Source organism: Sinocyclocheilus grahami, unplaced genomic scaffold (genome assembly GCF_001515645.1).
Source record: "Sinocyclocheilus grahami isolate Dianchi unplaced genomic scaffold, SAMN03320097.WGS_v1.1 scaffold243.1, whole genome shotgun sequence".
Classification (NCBI taxonomy): Eukaryota; Metazoa; Chordata; class Actinopteri; order Cypriniformes; family Cyprinidae; genus Sinocyclocheilus; species Sinocyclocheilus grahami.
Window position 1 is genome coordinate 627042 of NW_015505422.1, and position 17695 is coordinate 644736.

At 36.6% G+C, this 17695-nt stretch overlaps 1 protein-coding gene across 1 annotated transcript in view; it reads right to left on the bottom strand.

Annotated features, from left to right (window-relative positions):
• The window catches only part of btbd16 (BTB (POZ) domain containing 16), a 14429-nt gene extending 1218 nt beyond the window's left edge, over positions 1 to 13211 (bottom strand). The window contains 12 exon segments of the mRNA XM_016289285.1: positions 1326 to 1427; positions 1624 to 1698; positions 1878 to 1960; positions 3592 to 3677; positions 3898 to 4128; positions 4593 to 4652; positions 7840 to 7951; positions 8149 to 8274; positions 9364 to 9492; positions 10485 to 10573; positions 10927 to 11032; positions 13163 to 13211. Coding sequence (XP_016144771.1) covers positions 1326 to 1427; positions 1624 to 1698; positions 1878 to 1960; positions 3592 to 3677; positions 3898 to 4128; positions 4593 to 4652; positions 7840 to 7951; positions 8149 to 8274; positions 9364 to 9492; positions 10485 to 10573; positions 10927 to 11032; positions 13163 to 13211 — 1248 coding nt within the window.
• Positions 13212 to 17695: the final 4484 nt, after the last annotated feature.

The following is a 17695-nucleotide window of genomic DNA, read 5'->3' on the forward strand; positions in this document are numbered from 1 at the left end:
AGAGAGAGAGAGAGAGAGAGAGAGTTAGAAGGAGGGTAGGAGAAGATGACATATGTTCTGAGGAATCTCTGAGTTCCCCCTAAAATATAAAAGATAAAAAATGTATGAGTTTTTTTTCTTTTCCTTTTGTGGAATTCATGCATGCCTAGATTTAAAAATGGTGTGTCAAGCCTCGTAGGCAGGTTTGACTACAATAATGAAACTGAATGACATAAGAATGCATGAGTGATGACAATATTGTGGGTGAATTGCTTTACACAACACCAGTTGAATACATAAATGAAATACATTGATAGCTCCATCTCAAAGTGCCATCTGGTGGATACTTAAGACGTAATAAGTCCTAACTTGTTAGACATATTCTTGTGAAAAAGAAGTACACTTTAGGATACTTTTAAAAAGATAATTTATTATGGTAATAATTTACTTTAAAATAAAATACTTAAGCACAAGCTGAATGTAATTTCTCAGACTCTTAATTGCATGTTATTCATTTACAACTAAAATATATTACAATTTAAATTGATATTAAACGCAAACAATGATTTTAAGTTAACATTTTAGTATAGGGACCAATACTCGCTATTAACTAGTTGCTTATTAGCATGCCTATACTAGCATATTGGCTAGTTTATTAATTATAAAGCACATATACTGCATGACCATATTCTACATCTCTAATCCTACCCAATACCTTAAAACTTAACAACTACCTTACTAAATATTAATAAGCAGCAAACTAGGAGTGCATCAATGCAAAAGTCGTAGTTAATGGTTTAGCGAGAACTGGGCCTTAAAATAAAGTGTGACAGAGTGCTTTTTGATCCAATTAAGTAAGTAGATCTCTATATATTGCTTTTATTGTCTTTGCAATGTGGCTAAACTGCATACTGGCAAGCATTTATGGCTAAATAAATTACACTTATCATTTCCATTGAAACTTGTATGCCATAAATATGTTTGTTATTACACATTTGTAATGAAGTCACAAATATGTTAACTTTAAATGTAATATCAAATAACACACTACATCACGTACTTAGTCAACACATCAAAATAAGTGTACTTTTTAAAGCATGATAAGTAAAACTTATAATTTGACACATTTAACAAAGTGCACTTTGTGTGTTGAGACTTGGTCATGAAAAGTGTCCTCTCTTTAAATACACTTTGATGGACTTATATATATCATTAACATTATATCATCTGCAATGTACGTTTTTTAAATATAGTTTAAAGGTTTGAAGTACACTACAAGTGCACATTTGATACAATTATGCGCACTTCTTTTTCACAAGGGTATATGAAGCTGTGAATGCTCTAACCTCAATGGAGAAGCTGTATGTATCTGATTCGCCCATTTTAGCAGCTTGGAGAAGAAAGTAAAAGCCATAGATGCTGATGGTTTGAGTGCAGCACACTTCTTCCTGGACAGTGACACAAGGAAAAACAACACACAAAATACTGCCTTACAAGCAAGTAAAAGAACACGAGCATGAAAGAAAAAGCATGGATTGAGTTTGTCATATTGTAACAACTGTAATTGCAAGTGACTGAAGGACTGAAAAGCTCCAGGAATGGCCATAATGCATCAGTGTTGAAGTGTCAGAAAGTGTACCGCACCCTATCAAACATCATTCCAAAACGGATAGCTTGTTTGGAGAAGTCAGTCAATACCATGTCGCCCCCGCTGTAAAGCTATGGAAAAAACACACAGATAAACCCTGCAGCTAATTAATTAGTTTTCACTTGGAGCCAAAAAATCAATACAACTTATATTAAAACAAGCAGTGAATTATGTATGGCGGTACATCTGGAGTGACGGGTGGGTTGAATAAGGTGTTGTGTTTGTGATCTCTACACACACACACACTCACAGTGTGGTAATGACTGGACAGGATGTGCAGCAGCCAGGATTCAGGAAGAACTCTGATGTCTTGCAGCTCCTGCAGATGCTGCCCTGAGACATGAACACACAAAAACAACATAACTCAAATATAGTGTTGGGTAGTAAACTAAAAGTAGCAATGCTTCTAACTTAGGCAAGAACATGTCTGTTATTTCCAAAACAGTGTAGCTTTTCCAGTGATAAGCTACTTCTCCCAACAAGTATAGTGTTTGGCTGAAGGAATAGTTCACCCAAAAATAAAACTTTGCAGAAAATGTATTCATTCAACATGTAGATGATTTTGTCTCTTCATTAGAACAGATTTGAAGCAATTTAGCATTACATCACTTGCTCAACAATTCCTCTGCAATGAACGGGTGCCGTCAGAATGAGAGTCCAAGCAGCTGAAAAAAAAACATCACAATAAACCACAAGTAATTACCACAACTCAAGTCAATCAATTAACGTTTAATGTTCAATTAAATAGCTGCATGTTTGTAAGAAACAAATCCATCATTAAGGCAGCTTAACTTCAATCTGTTGCTTCTGTCTAAAATACCAGTCCTCTTAAAAACCACCAACATATTTGTTAAGAACAAAGTTTGAGAGTGTTTTCACTTAAAAATGGTGCTTGATCTGTGCATATTTCTCTCCTGATTCACTGGAGAAAGCAATATTATGGATAGAAGACTTATATTTTAGCCGGAAGTAATGGTTTGAAGTTAAAAACATCTTAATGATAGATTTGTTTATAATAAACATGAATCTTTTCATTTCACTGGAGTCTTGTTATTACTTGTGGATTACCGTGATGTTTTTATCAGCTGTTTTGACTCTCATTCTGATGGCATTTCATGGGTCCATTGGTGAGCAAGTGATGTAAAGCTAAAATTTCTCCAAATCTGTTTGATGAAGAAACAAACTCCATCTTGGATGGCCCAAGAGTAAGTACATTTTCAGCTAATTTAGATTGTTGGGTGAACTATTCCTTTAACATTAGTTGAAGAGAACTTTGTTTTATTTATGTTTTTTTTATGTGAATTATGAAACAGTTTGATGCTAAATTGCAACATTCCCCTCATTAAATGAGTTCATCCCTGTATCTTGTGCGGGATAATTTATGTACTTAGTATGTAGGGTTAAGAGTTTGTTTAGATCCATGATTCTGCATATGAGCAAACAGTGATAATAACTGTTTCCAAACAGGTTTCCCCACATGTTCTGTCATTTTTACGTGTCTTGACACTTGGACACTACAACACGTTTTTTGTCCATGCAAGTTTGAATTGGGACATGGTGGGGAGTATAACAAACAAATGTTCCTTTTTGATGAATTATCCCTTTAAGATCTAAAAAATAGTCCACATCAGTAGTATGACAGTGCCTGTGAAGTATTTCAGAAAAGTTGATAGTGTTGTCACATCTGTTTGGTGGGCGTTGGAGGTCCAGTGGATGAGGTTCTGACTGTGGCCATGACGTGATCCTGTAGCTGGGACGTACTGTTTGTCTGGACACACTCTCGTGGCGATATACGCATTCATTCTGTCAAACTGTCTGTTTTCAGTTAAACTAACAATGAGGCATAACAGTATTCAGAGATTGGAGACAAAGATGTATGCTTGGTTTAGAAGACCAATCTAATGCTGTAGACAATGTTAGTTTGTGATGTTGTGAGCATCTATCATGAAGCAATCAAAACTTACATTCAGTAATGCCATGCATACGAAGGGCTTGAAAGATAGTGATGTATTTTTGACCCTGAGGCTGTTCCAAGAAAACAGCCGTTTCCCTGAAACAGACAGATATATGATGGAGGGATGTCATTAAAACAGCATATGTGCATGGAACTAGCTAAGCCGTATCAAGGTCATTTAAAAAAGAACGAATAGTGTACTGAATTATTGTAATGTCCTCCATAAATGGGGCTTTTACTATCTGGAATTACACTAATGGATCACGTGCATTGTGTTTTGCTGATAGCTGTAAATGCCATAAAGGAGGATACGTACTTGGAGAAGAAGGTGATGATGGTGCTGTGGGCTGGTAGGGTCTGTCTGAGGGGGTTTAACTGCAGGTACAGCCAGCACAGCACTGCTCTCAAGACCTCATACTCATTAGATGTGAACAGTCTAGACACAGAAAGCTTATTAGTTTCCTGCTGATTTACTCCATCTGCTCAGTTTGTATGTGTTTTAATAGTCATTATGTATGCAGAAAGTGACTTGAAGTACAGAAAAGTACTTTATAAAAGTGTTATTAAGAATGTCCAGGCCGTACGTCACCCCAAAATCAAAATAAATTATATTTTTCACAAAGAAAAAGGCCTATTTTAAGACCATTGTGTGTTTGGCAGAGGGAAATTGCAAAATCACATTTCACCCATTACAATAAAGAAAAAATATATAAATAATGATATGGGTCTACGCATCATGGTATTATTTGGTGCAATGCATTTATGTGATGTAAATTAGAAAAGGTTTGGAGAAAGGGTGATTTTCATGACTATATTGGAGTAATGCGACTCTATTGAGAAATAGCATCGAGAATAAAACTTTTATTACTTAATATGACACATTGCACACACAAAGGTATGTGCTTTGGCCTTCATTGTGTGTACAAGACATATTTTACATATGTTTTTTTCCCCCCAATCCCATTAGACATTTTTCCCCCTGGCCAAAATATATGTAGAATATATAGTAACTATATGTTAAAGCTGCACACAGTCAGTGATGAAATATTTGCCAACATCTCTTTAAGACACCTGTCAATCATATCCATCAGCTTTAAAAGGACAAAATATTGGATATACCATTCAACACTGTGAATTCATATATGTCTGGATTATTTCTGATATTCTGAAGTGGCATTCTAAAAAATAAACATATGAGCATTCGTGACTGTGTGTAAAATTTAATTCCCATTAAAGATTACAAATTGACGCACCCATGACCAAGGGAGAAATGCACTGTTATGCAATGCACGCTGTAGTTTAAACTCTGCTGGGTGGAACATGGGTGATCTTATTTGAAAAATATCTTTCAAATAAATACAGTGACTGACTGCAGTGCCAAAATTCACATCCAGTTCCACCCAACATCCTGGATATGAATCAATCTGAGAATGGACAACACAAACTTTTCTAGAGACTTGGGTGTGGGCTTATGCACTACTGGATCAGTCTTTATTGCTTAATATGACACACTACATACACACACAGGAATAGTGTGTTTTTTTACTTTCTTTTTTTGTAGGAGACATATTCTGTGTGACCCTTTATCAAATCTTTCCTAACCTATGATTTATTTTCATACCTAAATATATGTAGAAACTAAATATATGTTTTAAACAGCATGGCTTAAAATACATTTATATACAAATACACTTAAAATAAAAAAATGTAATTTATTCCTGTGATTGCAAAGCTGAATTTTTAGCAGCATTTACACCAGTCTTCAGTGTCACGTGATCCTTCAGAAATCATTCTAATATGCTGAATATTCTTCAAAAATATATATATATATATATAAAAAACAATTATTCCAAACGTTGGATTGGTATGTATGTATAGGTGACAGTGACTGCAGTAGCTTGTGTTTTGGACATCTTGTACTGAACCTGCTAGTGCAAAGACAGATTTGAAGTTGTCGATACTCACTTCTGGAAGAGGTTTGACATTCCCAGTAATGCAGCAGTAGAGAGCACAGCCTCTCCCCACTCACTGGGGCGTTCCTCTGGGTCGTACAGGGTCCGCAGGGCAAAAGACAAAGCTAGAACACAGCAGAGATTCTTACATAACTCTGTTTCTCCTTAAATGTCACTGTATGCCCCCTCATCAGTCAACATCAATAGTAGCACACTTACTGTAGATACTCCATCTGCTCAGTTTGTATGTGTTTTAATAGTCATTATGTATGCAGAAAGTGACTTGAAGTACAGAAAAGTACTTTATAAAAGTGTTATTAAGAATGTCCAGGCCGTACGTCACCCCAAAATCAAAATAAATTATATTTTTCACAAAGAAAAAGGCCTATTTTAAGACCATTGTGTGTTTGGCAGAGGGAAATTGCAAAATCACATTTCACCCATTACAATAAAGAAAAAATATATAAATAATGATATGGGTCTACGCATCATGGTATTATTTGGTGCAATGCATTTATGTGATGTAAATTAGAAAAGGTTTGGAGAAAGGGTGATTTTCATGACTATATTGGAGTAATGCGACTCTATTGAGAAATAGCATCGAGAATAAAACTTTTATTACTTAATATGACACATTGCACACACAAAGGTATGTGCTTTGGCCTTCATTGTGTGTACAAGACATATTTTACATATGTTTTTTTCCCCCCAATCCCATTAGACATTTTTCCCCCTGGCCAAAATATATGTAGAATATATAGTAACTATATGTTGTAAACATGTAATATTAAAGGGTTAGTTCACCCAAAAATGACAGTTAGTCCATAAATTACTCAACCTCAAGTCATCCTAGGTGTATATGACTTTCAAAAAATCACAATTATTCCAAACGTTGGATTGGTATGTATGTATAGGTGACAGTGACTGCAGTAGCTTGTGTTTTGGACATCTTGTACTGAACCTGCTAGTGCAAAGACAGATTTGAAGTTGTCGATACTCACTTCTGGAAGAGGTTTGACATTCCCAGTAATGCAGCAGTAGAGAGCACAGCCTCTCCCCACTCACTGGGGCGTTCCTCTGGGTCGTACAGGGTCCGCAGGGCAAAAGACAAAGCTAGAACACAGCAGAGATTCTTACATAACTCTGTTTCTCCTTAAATGTCACTGTATGCCCCCTCATCAGTCAACATCAATAGTAGCACACTTACTGTAGATAAGAAGCTCATGTGACAGCAAGTCAACAAGTGATGATGACACAGCTTGTTATTTACCACTATAATATAATAAATATGACACTTTTTTAGCGCTTACCCTCTTTATTGATGGAGGCGTCTTTGACAGGCAGTCGCAGAATCAAAGGGCCGCTGAGATGCCACTTTCTGTAGACCAGTCCTCTTTCACACTGAGACCTATTAACTTTGCTGTCTTTACGTATGGCTGCAGTATCACAAACAAAATGGAAGGCCTGAATTTCTTTTTTAATATGTCCATTCCACAAACAAATGTAAAATATTTATATCTGAAGCTGTATACAGTATTTATTATGATGACTATAATGGGATCTTCATTTTTGCATTATTTATTACATAATAATGTTTATTAAATAGTGTAATAAAGTTATTATTCTGCATAGTTTATGACTATTTTAATGAGCTCCTTTATAAATAAAGAGTTCTGTCCCATGTACACATTATATAATGACATTTGGATGGGTTCAACTACTTCTCAGGACTTTTTAAAAGGCTATTTTAGAGGTAATGTGTGCTATTCCTGCACCACTGCCAACAGTCCTACACGGAAGCAGCTGATGACGTATGAGTTCGGCGTTTCGTGAAAACCAACGTTTGTTAACAGGAGCAAAGGAAGCAAAGTTTCCTTACTTTAGCAAAGGAAAACCAGTCACCTCTTGGCTTATATCGAAATCCTCCAACATTCTTCTTTACAAATCCTCGTTTTGTACTTCTAAGAAGTGACCGTTGTTTTGTTTTGATCTGTGCCCTGAGGTCAAAGCCGACCTCATACGTCATCCGCCCGGAGCTGCTTCTGTGTACAACTGTTGGCGCAAGCTACATTAAAGTGATTATTGCGCTTTGAATATGGATATTTTTATTACAAATACGCATTGATTCGCTACAGGAGGCCTTTGACACTTTTTTTATGGATGGGCGCTTTTTATTTAACTTCTTTTGGACTGATGCATGCAACACCCGCTGAGTGCCATGAAACACCTTGGAAGATCAAAGACATTTTTTTATGTAACTCTGAACCTGCTAGTGCAAAGACAGATTTGAAGTTGTCGATACTCACTTCTGGAAGAGGTTTGACATTCCCAGTAATGCAGCAGTAGAGAGCACAGCCTCTCCCCACTCACTGGGGCGTTCCTCTGGGTCGTACAGGGTCCGCAGGGCAAAAGACAAAGCTAGAACACAGCAGAGATTCTTACATAACTCTGTTTCTCCTTAAATGTCACTGTATGCCCCCTCATCAGTCAACATCAATAGTAGCACACTTACTGTAGATAAGAAGCTCATGTGACAGCAAGTCAACAAGTGATGATGACACAGCTTGTTATTTACCACTATAATATAATAAATATGACACTTTTTTAGCGCTTACCCTCTTTATTGATGGAGGCGTCTTTGACAGGCAGTCGCAGAATCAAAGGGCCGCTGAGATGCCACTTTCTGTAGACCAGTCCTCTTTCACACTGAGACCTATTAACTTTGCTGTCTTTACGTATGGCTGCAGTATCACAAACAAAATGGAAGGCCTGAATTTCTTTTTTAATATGTCCATTCCACAAACAAATGTAAAATATTTATATCTGAAGCTGTATACAGTATTTATTATGATGACTATAATGGGATCTTCATTTTTGCATTATTTATTACATAATAATGTTTATTAAATAGTGTAATAAAGTTATTATTCTGCATAGTTTATGACTATTTTAATGAGCTCCTTTATAAATAAAGAGTTCTGTCCCATGTACACATTATATAATGACATTTGGATGGGTTCAACTACTTCTCAGGACTTTTTAAAAGGCTATTTTAGAGGTAATGTGTGCTATTCCTGCACCACTGGTGTCACCAAACAGAAAATCTCAACAAAAATAGATAGATCCTCATGTTATTAGTTGAGCCATTGTTGTTTTGTATCAAGCTTGGTGGCATGCTCAAACGATTTTCAGTTTGTACTGTTAAAAATAGATACTGATCCTACCTGAGAGTATTCATGCAGCATACTGTTGCTATGGTTACATCTTCAGGCAAACATCATTTTTTTAAATGTCCACTATTGACTAATTTACTACGCTTTAAGTTCTTCAGAGACCTTTTAAGATCCACCAACCCCAGAAAACAAAACAATGCACAACAAACCAAACCACAAAAAAAAAACTAAATGATGTAAATGAAGAAAACATTTGCTGAAAGGATGATTTTCCTGACCATATCACAGTAATGAGAATCTAATGAAAATTACCATTGAGAATAAAGGGAATTACAAACAAACGCAAAAGTAAAACACCCTGATGCACTGCAGTAATGAAGCTTTGGAAGGAAAATGTCACGCTGCAAAACATCCTAATGGTCTTATAAACAGGCTTCATATTCTTTATGCAAAAGCAATGTAATCAAACAAGATCCTGATGGAAGTGCTTCTCAATGTGATTTGCCACTGAAAAGTCAAAAAGAGAAGAAAAAAAATATGAGACCTTGGACTAAGCAGGGTCTTCAGCAGGAGGTCAAAGGGCAAATCTCTGAGTTTTATATGGAAAGAGAGTTCAGTCACCAGGAACAGCGCATATACTCTAGATGGGCACCATACCAGCTCTCTCTTGTAGCTGAACATCCCTCTGTCTTTTGCTGTTGCTATACAGCTCAGATAATGTGTCTGAATAGCTCAAGACAGAGCAATGCAGCTCCCACCTGACCCCCAGACATTCCAGTACTGCATCTATGAACATAAATAAACAAAGACAGATATTTACTATATCATTATATACCATTTTATAGAAACATGCAGTTGTTATGTCATTGCTAAGTGGTTGCTAGGGTGTTCTTGGTGGTTGGTTAGTCAAAAACAGTCCAACTCCAAGTCTCCATGGCCCCTATTTCAGAAAAAAAGGTACAAAACTGGTCACTAGGATTGTGCCCTTTCAAAAGGTATTTAATTATTGTTTTAACTTATTTAACCCTAAAGAGTGCACATTATTATCTAGTGATGAGATCATTACAAACCACACTGTGCGACATGGATCTAATAAACTTAGGTACAATATGTATGCAGACTGTACGATGATGACACCTAGTGACTCGTAGGCTACGACGCAAGTTACTATTGAGGAACAAAGCGTCATTAGTGGTAAACAAAAAGAGCATGATGAAGCACAGTTTAGCAGTTGTACTTTTTTATGTTTGCTGATAAAAGAGGAAGCTGTTTGAGGTAAGCAGTTTTAAGTTTTAGCGTGATTTCGAGTTGATCAACGCCATTTTTTACTGCATTTGTATTGGCTGTACATGTAGTAAACGTGGGTCGTAGCAGCAAACACACTGTGTCATGATCATGCTGAATTTCTGAAACTGTCAGAAAATGATCGTAGGCAACAGCCGTCTTAGGACCACCGTTTCGTTTAGGAACCAAGATCACAGAAATCGTCACATTGCTAGGGTGTTGCTATGGCTTAATTTTGACTTTAATCTTAATTAAACTTTTGGCTTACTATCCAGGCTCTAGATATGACTCAGGTTCCTCATTCAAAGTATATTATCGTTGTATCATCATACAGGTGAAAATCACTTAGAAATACAATAATACACCTCTTCTACACAAGTCACATAATTTAAGCCATCATCCATTCCTGTAGAACATGGTTATTCAAAATAAATTTGTGCATTAGCAATAATAATTCCTGTCTTAGCAAATATCACCAATTAGATTGTCAATACCTGGTTTAGCATTCTGGGTCAATCTGCGAGACAAAATGTAAAATTGTTCCTCTTGAGTGTCAAGCTTTGAAGACCATGTGACATCTTTGCTGCATATAAAGGTAAAAAGATACATTATAGGTGCATCCACACACACACACACACACACACACACACACACACACATTTTGTCAGTTTAATCTCCTCTAATCCCACAGTGCTTCAGTGCCAAGTGTTCTGCAGCCCCTCCTGATAGTCCTTTGTGTTCAAAGGCCCACCAAATTGAAAGTTGTCATTCTCTAATGTGCTATCCAACCTGCTCCATAATGATACCATGTGGCCTGGCAGATATCTCATAGATCTATCCCTGGAGTGAGATAAACTGTCCCCCTCTCTCCTCGTCTGCCCGTCACTCTCCCGCTAAACAGTTGTCATGAAAGTCCACTTGCCTCTGGCCACCTACCAGAGTCTGGTACGTCGGCTGGCCGAGAGTGGGTGAATAAGACGTGGCAAAGGGGATTGTGGGCAGCTAGTGGCATCCTCGTGCCAGTGGAGTGCCATGGGGTCAGCTGCAACATAAACACACAGTGAGAGAAACTCCAAGAGTGTGCGTGTTCAAGAATAAAATGAAGTGTTCCAGATATTTGAGTTTTGAGTAAACATATGTCTGTGACAGATGGCTGTTTGCATTAATGAAAATGAGAGTAAATTATGAAAAATAAATGCAAATTAAGAATATTCTACTGTGGATTTATTTGCTATAGGATTTGAGATAATGTTTACCGTCTGTTATGAATCCCTTTGCACTTCACAAAAAAGAGAGAACAAAACTGCTGCAAATTTACACACCTTTAGCATTATATCACTTGCTCAGCAATGGATCCTCTGTGAATATGTGCCGTCACAATGAGAGTTTATATTACAACCATTGCTTCCTGCTAAAATACGAGTTCTCTGTACATAATATTTCTTTCTCCAATGAAAAAGTTGCCTAGTCTGAATCAGGATGAAAATATTAAGCACTATTTATTTATATTACAGCCTAAAACTGTTCTAAACAAATGTGTTTGTGGACTTTGATGTACGATTGACTTTTTCACTGAATAAACCATTATTGTACAGTAGATTATGGATAGGTATTTTGACCAGAAGCAACAGACTAGTGAAAATGCCTTAATGATGGATTACAAACAAGTAGCTTTTTTCCTCACAAAATGTTAACTGATGGTTTGGGGTCATATGGATTGTTTATGGATTATTGTGATGTTTTTATCAGATGTCTTGACTCTCATTCTGACGGCACCCATTCACTGCAGAGGATCCATTGGAGAGCAAGTGATGTAAATGCTAAATTTCTCCAAATCTGTTCCAATAAAGAAAAAAACTCATCTACATCTTGGATGACCTTGGATGGAAGAGTAAATTGTCAACAAATGTAATTTTTTTTAGTAAGCATTTTTTTAACATCAGCATAGCTTTTTTTTTTTTTTACATGCAATCTTTGCAATACTGTTTGCAACACTGCAACAATATTTGGGACATGACTGAATGCAGTTTAATACACAAATTTGCATAATTTCGCAACACTAATCATGAAATGAAAATAAAAATCTAGTTAATGCAGTTAATCCCTTAAACTCTAATTATAACTAACTCAATGTATTGGACCAAACAACAACAACAACAACACTATAATCAATAAGCTTGTTAGGCAGCTGAAGAACAGAAGAAGAGTCATACAGGTTTGGAATGACATCACAGTCAGTAATGAAATCATAATTTTAATTTTTTTGGTGAACTATCCCTTATTAAAATATTTAATAGTTCTCTCCTCAAAAGACACGGGGGTTTGTACCTTTACTGCTTTAACAAAGTAATAGGACAACAATTTGCTCCCTATTTCTGGAAAGTATCTATTAACATCTCTATATTCATCCCTATATCATCTCTGAAGTAAAAACAATCAACAAAGCTATAGCAATAACTCCAGTCATAAGAAGCATTCAATTCAAGCAGATGCCTCTCAGCATGTGCACCTCTATTTCATCACAATATTCTGATTATTCCGAATTAAAAAGACCTGGCATAGGAATCAAAAGCCATACTGTCTTTCTTATTGTTTCTCTGGGTAAAGTGCCTTAAAGTGTGTAACTGCCAATGCCTCTTAAACCCCTCCTGCGCCAAAACCCTACAGGTGCCTATCTCTAAAATGATGCCAGGTTTGTGACACCAGGTCGGCGGGTTGGCACAGACTGACACTCGTATCCCCCTGGTCAACCCAGGATTCTGGCAAAAGTCAATGCTGAAGACGCGCTACGGCATTATGGGTAAAACTCATTAATGCAAGTTGGTTACTTCTTGATATAAGAAAGCCTTTGCCAAATCTAAACACCATTCTGAAAGACGTGTGTTGTCATGATTTGTGGATAAATTGGATCTATCTTGCTCTGTGTATAATGCAAAGTAACCGATAAGTTGTACAAAAACACAAATACATAAACAAACAAATATAAAACACACACAAAGATAGATGGATGGATGGATGGATGGATAGATAGATAGCTAGATAGCTAGATAGAATAACTTTTGCTGCATTGCATTTTTAGCATATAGTATACTGTAAACTATATTTCACCACAAAAAAAAAAACTAAGTAAATACTATTTCTTCAAAACGTCATGTTTAATTCAATGTGTTACTTGCCGTTTCGTTGTAGTGTAATTTGCTAGCAGTTTCTGAGTGAAACATGTTTCTACACCATTTTTTCATCGTTGTTGTGGGTTTTGTATTTAGGTTTTTTGGGTCTAGATTGTAAGATATTATTTTTATTGTGTTATGATGTTTTTACATTGTATTTACAATAGTAATAGTAATAGTAAGTTATAGTCATTTTAATGCTATTCTTCACATGTATTTTATGATTTTATTGTGATATAAGGTTTCATGTGGTAGGGATAGTTCAACCAAACAGTTGATATAGACATTGACTTCCACTGTATTTTTATCTATTTATTTACTATACTATGGAAGTCAATGGCTAGCATCAAATGTTTGGTTACCAACATTCTTCACCGGACAAGCCAGAGGGCTACTGGAGAAACGTTTTGTGGACAGATGAGACCAAAATAGAGCTTTTTGGTTTAAATGAAGAAAAGAACACACTGCATTCCAGCATAAGGACCTTATAATTATGTCAGGACATCTGTCAGTGAACTAATTCTCAAGAGAAAGTGGGTCATGCAGCAAGACAGCGACCCCAAGCGCACAAATTGTTCTACCAAAGAATGGTTAAAGAAGAACAAAGCGAATGTTTCGTAATGGTCAAGTCAAAGTACGGACCTTATAATTATGTCAGGACATCTGTCAGTGAACTAATTCTCAAGAGAAAGTGGGTCATGCAGCAAGACAGCGACCCCAAGCGCACAAATTGTTCTACCAAAGAATGGTTAAAGAAGAACAAAGCGAATGTTTCGTAATGGTCAAGTCAAAGTCCGGACCTTAATCCAATTGAAATTTTGTGGAAGGAGCTGAAGCAAGTTGTTCATAGGAGGAAACCCACCAACATCACAGAGCTGAAGCGATTCTGTGTTGAGGAATGGTCTAAAACTCCTTCAAGATGTTGTGCAGGACTGATCAGCAGTTACAAGAAACAGTTATTGTTGCAAAAGTGGACCAGACCAGATACTGAAAGTAAAGATTCACATACTTTTGCCACTCACAGATATGTAACACTGGATCATTTTTCTCAATAAATATTTTTGTCTCATTTGTTTGGGTTCTCTTTTTCTACTTTCAGGACTTGTGTGAAATTTTGATTATGCTTTGAGTCATATTTATGCAGAAATATAGAACATTCTAAAGGGTTCACAAACTTTCAAGCGGCACTGTCTACACACACACACACACACACACACACACACACACACAGGTTTGTTTTTGTGAAAAGTGGGGACTCTCCATATGCGTGATGGTTTTTCTACTGTACAGACCGTATATTCTATTGCCCTACACCAACTCTACCCCTAAACCTACCCCTTACAGGAAACTTTGTGCTATTTCAGATTTTCAATACACTCCATTCTGTGTGATTTATAAGCGTTTTGAAAAGTGGGGACATGGGGTAATGTACTGAAAAGTCACCTTCTCCTTGTAATACCTGTCATACCTTTGTCATTATACAAATTTATGTCCTCATTTGTCACAAAAACGCACACACACACACACACACACACACACACACACACACACACACATATATATATATATGATACAATAGAAAGCAGTTATTTTAATGCATAATACTATTTCACAATATTAGTGTTTAGATGTATTTTCAGCACATAAACGCACTTTTGGTGAAAATAGGAAACTTTATTAACAACATTTAAAAATCGTAATGTTTCCTAATGACAAGTACATAACACTTATGCTTTAACTCACCTTGTGTGAGGTCTGAATGGCACATTCCTGCTGGATAAGTGACTCCACTGGACGTGCATTCTCTAACTTAATACTTTCACTGGCGCTGACTGACAGTTCACATCATGTTTTAAACACTTTTAAGACGTTAAAAGACTAAAAAACGTTTAATGAATATAGCGTTGTTTCTCACTACATCTTAAATAAACACTGAAAGCCACAAAATAAACCAGGCAGTACTGTACAGGTGGATGCAAATCAAAAGAAACTTAGCGTTTATGGGCCATGTCTACTCCTTGTTGACAGGTCCTGTTGCTAGGAGACATGTGGGTCACTTGACCTGTCAGATTCCTGACCAAAACAAACCGAAGAAATAAAATGCTAACGTTATATTAACAAACGAAAACATTCACTATTGGCCCAAAATGTAGACGATAATCGTATTACTAATTACTAAACATTTTTGTACTAAACAAAGATTCTAGTTGAATATAGCCCTCTTGCACGTGTATGTATATATTGTTGTCTGTTAAGCGTTATTTCAGTAAATTCCTTAAAGGGGTCCTATTATGCTTTTTCACTTTTTCGACTTTAGTTAGTCTGTAATGTTGCTGTTTGAGCATAAAAAAGATCTGCAAAGTTACAAAGCTCAAAGTCCACTTCAAAAGGAGATATTTTATCCAACAGAAATCACTTTTCAAAAACTACAACGAACGACTCGTTTGGACTACAACGCATATTTGTGCTGTTTTTTTGTCTTTTTTTTGTCTTTCAGAAGGCGGGCCTTCATTTGATACAGGAACTATTCGAGACGTTCATGCCAGACTGGGGAGAGAGGTGTTGTAATCATGCTAAATATGTGACAAATAATGTGTTTTTAGAACAACCTAGTATGAGAGCCTGTTCTAGTACACCCCCAAAACAAAATCAAGACTTTGTAAAAGTGCATAATAGGACCCCTTTAACATAAAACCAACAACTGCCTACAATTCCCATAGTTCAGCAAGGCGTACGTGACGCCCATTGCGTTCCTGTTCAAGGCTCTTTCCAGGACTAACCAATTACACGCCTCGAAAACCGTCTGACGTATGCACAGCGCGGCCCGTGATTGGTCAACATTTTTACGCCTGTGCCGCGACGCGATTGTCGTGACGCGAAAACGCGAGGGAGGAGGAACGCGAATGGAGGCCGTTGGTGTTTCAGTGCCGAAACAATCGAGGGAGAAATACATGAGGAAAACTTACATAGAAAGCTTGTGAATCTTTATGTTCCGTTACATCGAAACTCAGAAACACGTAGAACTGTGCTGGTGGAGCTCGTGAAGCAGTGCTTGTCAGTGTTTAGTGTTTGTTTATAGTGTTAGTGGAGCTCAGAGGCCCGGATTCATTCTCTTCATTAACCAGGCGAGTATTTAACCTCCTTTGGTCCTGCTGTGGGTTCAGTTCTTCTGTAGATTCAAAATCTACATTTGAACCAAATAGCGATTGAGTTTTAATGCTGGATATAGGAGTGCATTTCACCACATTGCCTGATTAAGTTAGCCTGCTAGCCTTTTCATGCTAGTCTTCTTGCTAGCCCATTAGCCGTTCGCATGGTTATGTTGTTTTGATCAGCTAAGCTGGTTTTCAGACACTCTTTTGTTGGAATCCACGTAAAGAAGTTGTGTTAATGTCTTATTTGCTTAGCGAGGGGAGGAACGTTGCAAAGTGAAAGGTAAACAGAAGAGAACAGGTAACTTACAATTATTAGCATTAGCTTATAATCATACTAGCTTTTAGCATTCTTAGTTTATTGCTGATTATTGAGGGACAGTCGCTGTGTTTGCAATGATATCGATTGGAATTGTTGCATATATTCTGTTTAACATTTTAGGGGTTGTTCAGTTGGCACTAGTTAGTTTGCAAGCCAGTAAAGAGCTAACATTATGATGATGGTAATGCCATGGGATTGAATGATTGCTATATTAATGTTCAATGGCATTTTCCTTGGGACGTCAATGAATGCAACTCGAAAATTCATGTTTTTTTTTTTAGATCTTGGAACTTGCACTGCCTGTTATTATTTTTTGTTCATATATTAATTTAAACTTTTTAAATTTTTTGAGCACATGATTTCAGTTTAGTTTTTCTTATGTAGGGTACAAAGTAGGGCTGTGCAATATATCGGAATTATCGAAATATCGCAAATGTACATATCGCAATATGCATATCGCTACGGCTTGCAATATTTGGGGCCATGAACAAAAGACAAAGAGAAAATCACTCACTGCTCTTATCTAAATACCTTTTGTAGCTTAAATAAGAATCAGTGCATATTGAATTCATAGAGTAAATACTAAGCAGTGTTGTGTTTTTCCTTTTTATTATTCAGTTCCTAAACTCATGTTCAAATGACATTTTTATGTAATGCTCGAGTAAAACACTACTGTTCACTTTCAGAAGTTGTTGTAGGGGTGCTTTCTTCTCACAAAAAGTGAAACATGTATGCTAGTTATATTAGAATCAGAATGAGCTTTATTCACCACTTAAGTGTGCGCAAACACAAGGAATTTGTTGTGGTTTTACAGGAGCTCTTGATACATACATACATACAAATAACCATATATATGACACAAGATAGTTATAGAAGTTCACAGAACTGACTCGGCAACAGCCGAGTAAAATGGTTTCATCTGAGCATGTGGCACTTTAAGCATTATCGTACCGCATATCGAATATCGCATTTTTCTTCAATATCGCACAGCGCTAGTACAAAGTGACATTAGGGCTGCACGATTAATCGAATGCGTCTGTCATGCACATTTTGATAGTAAT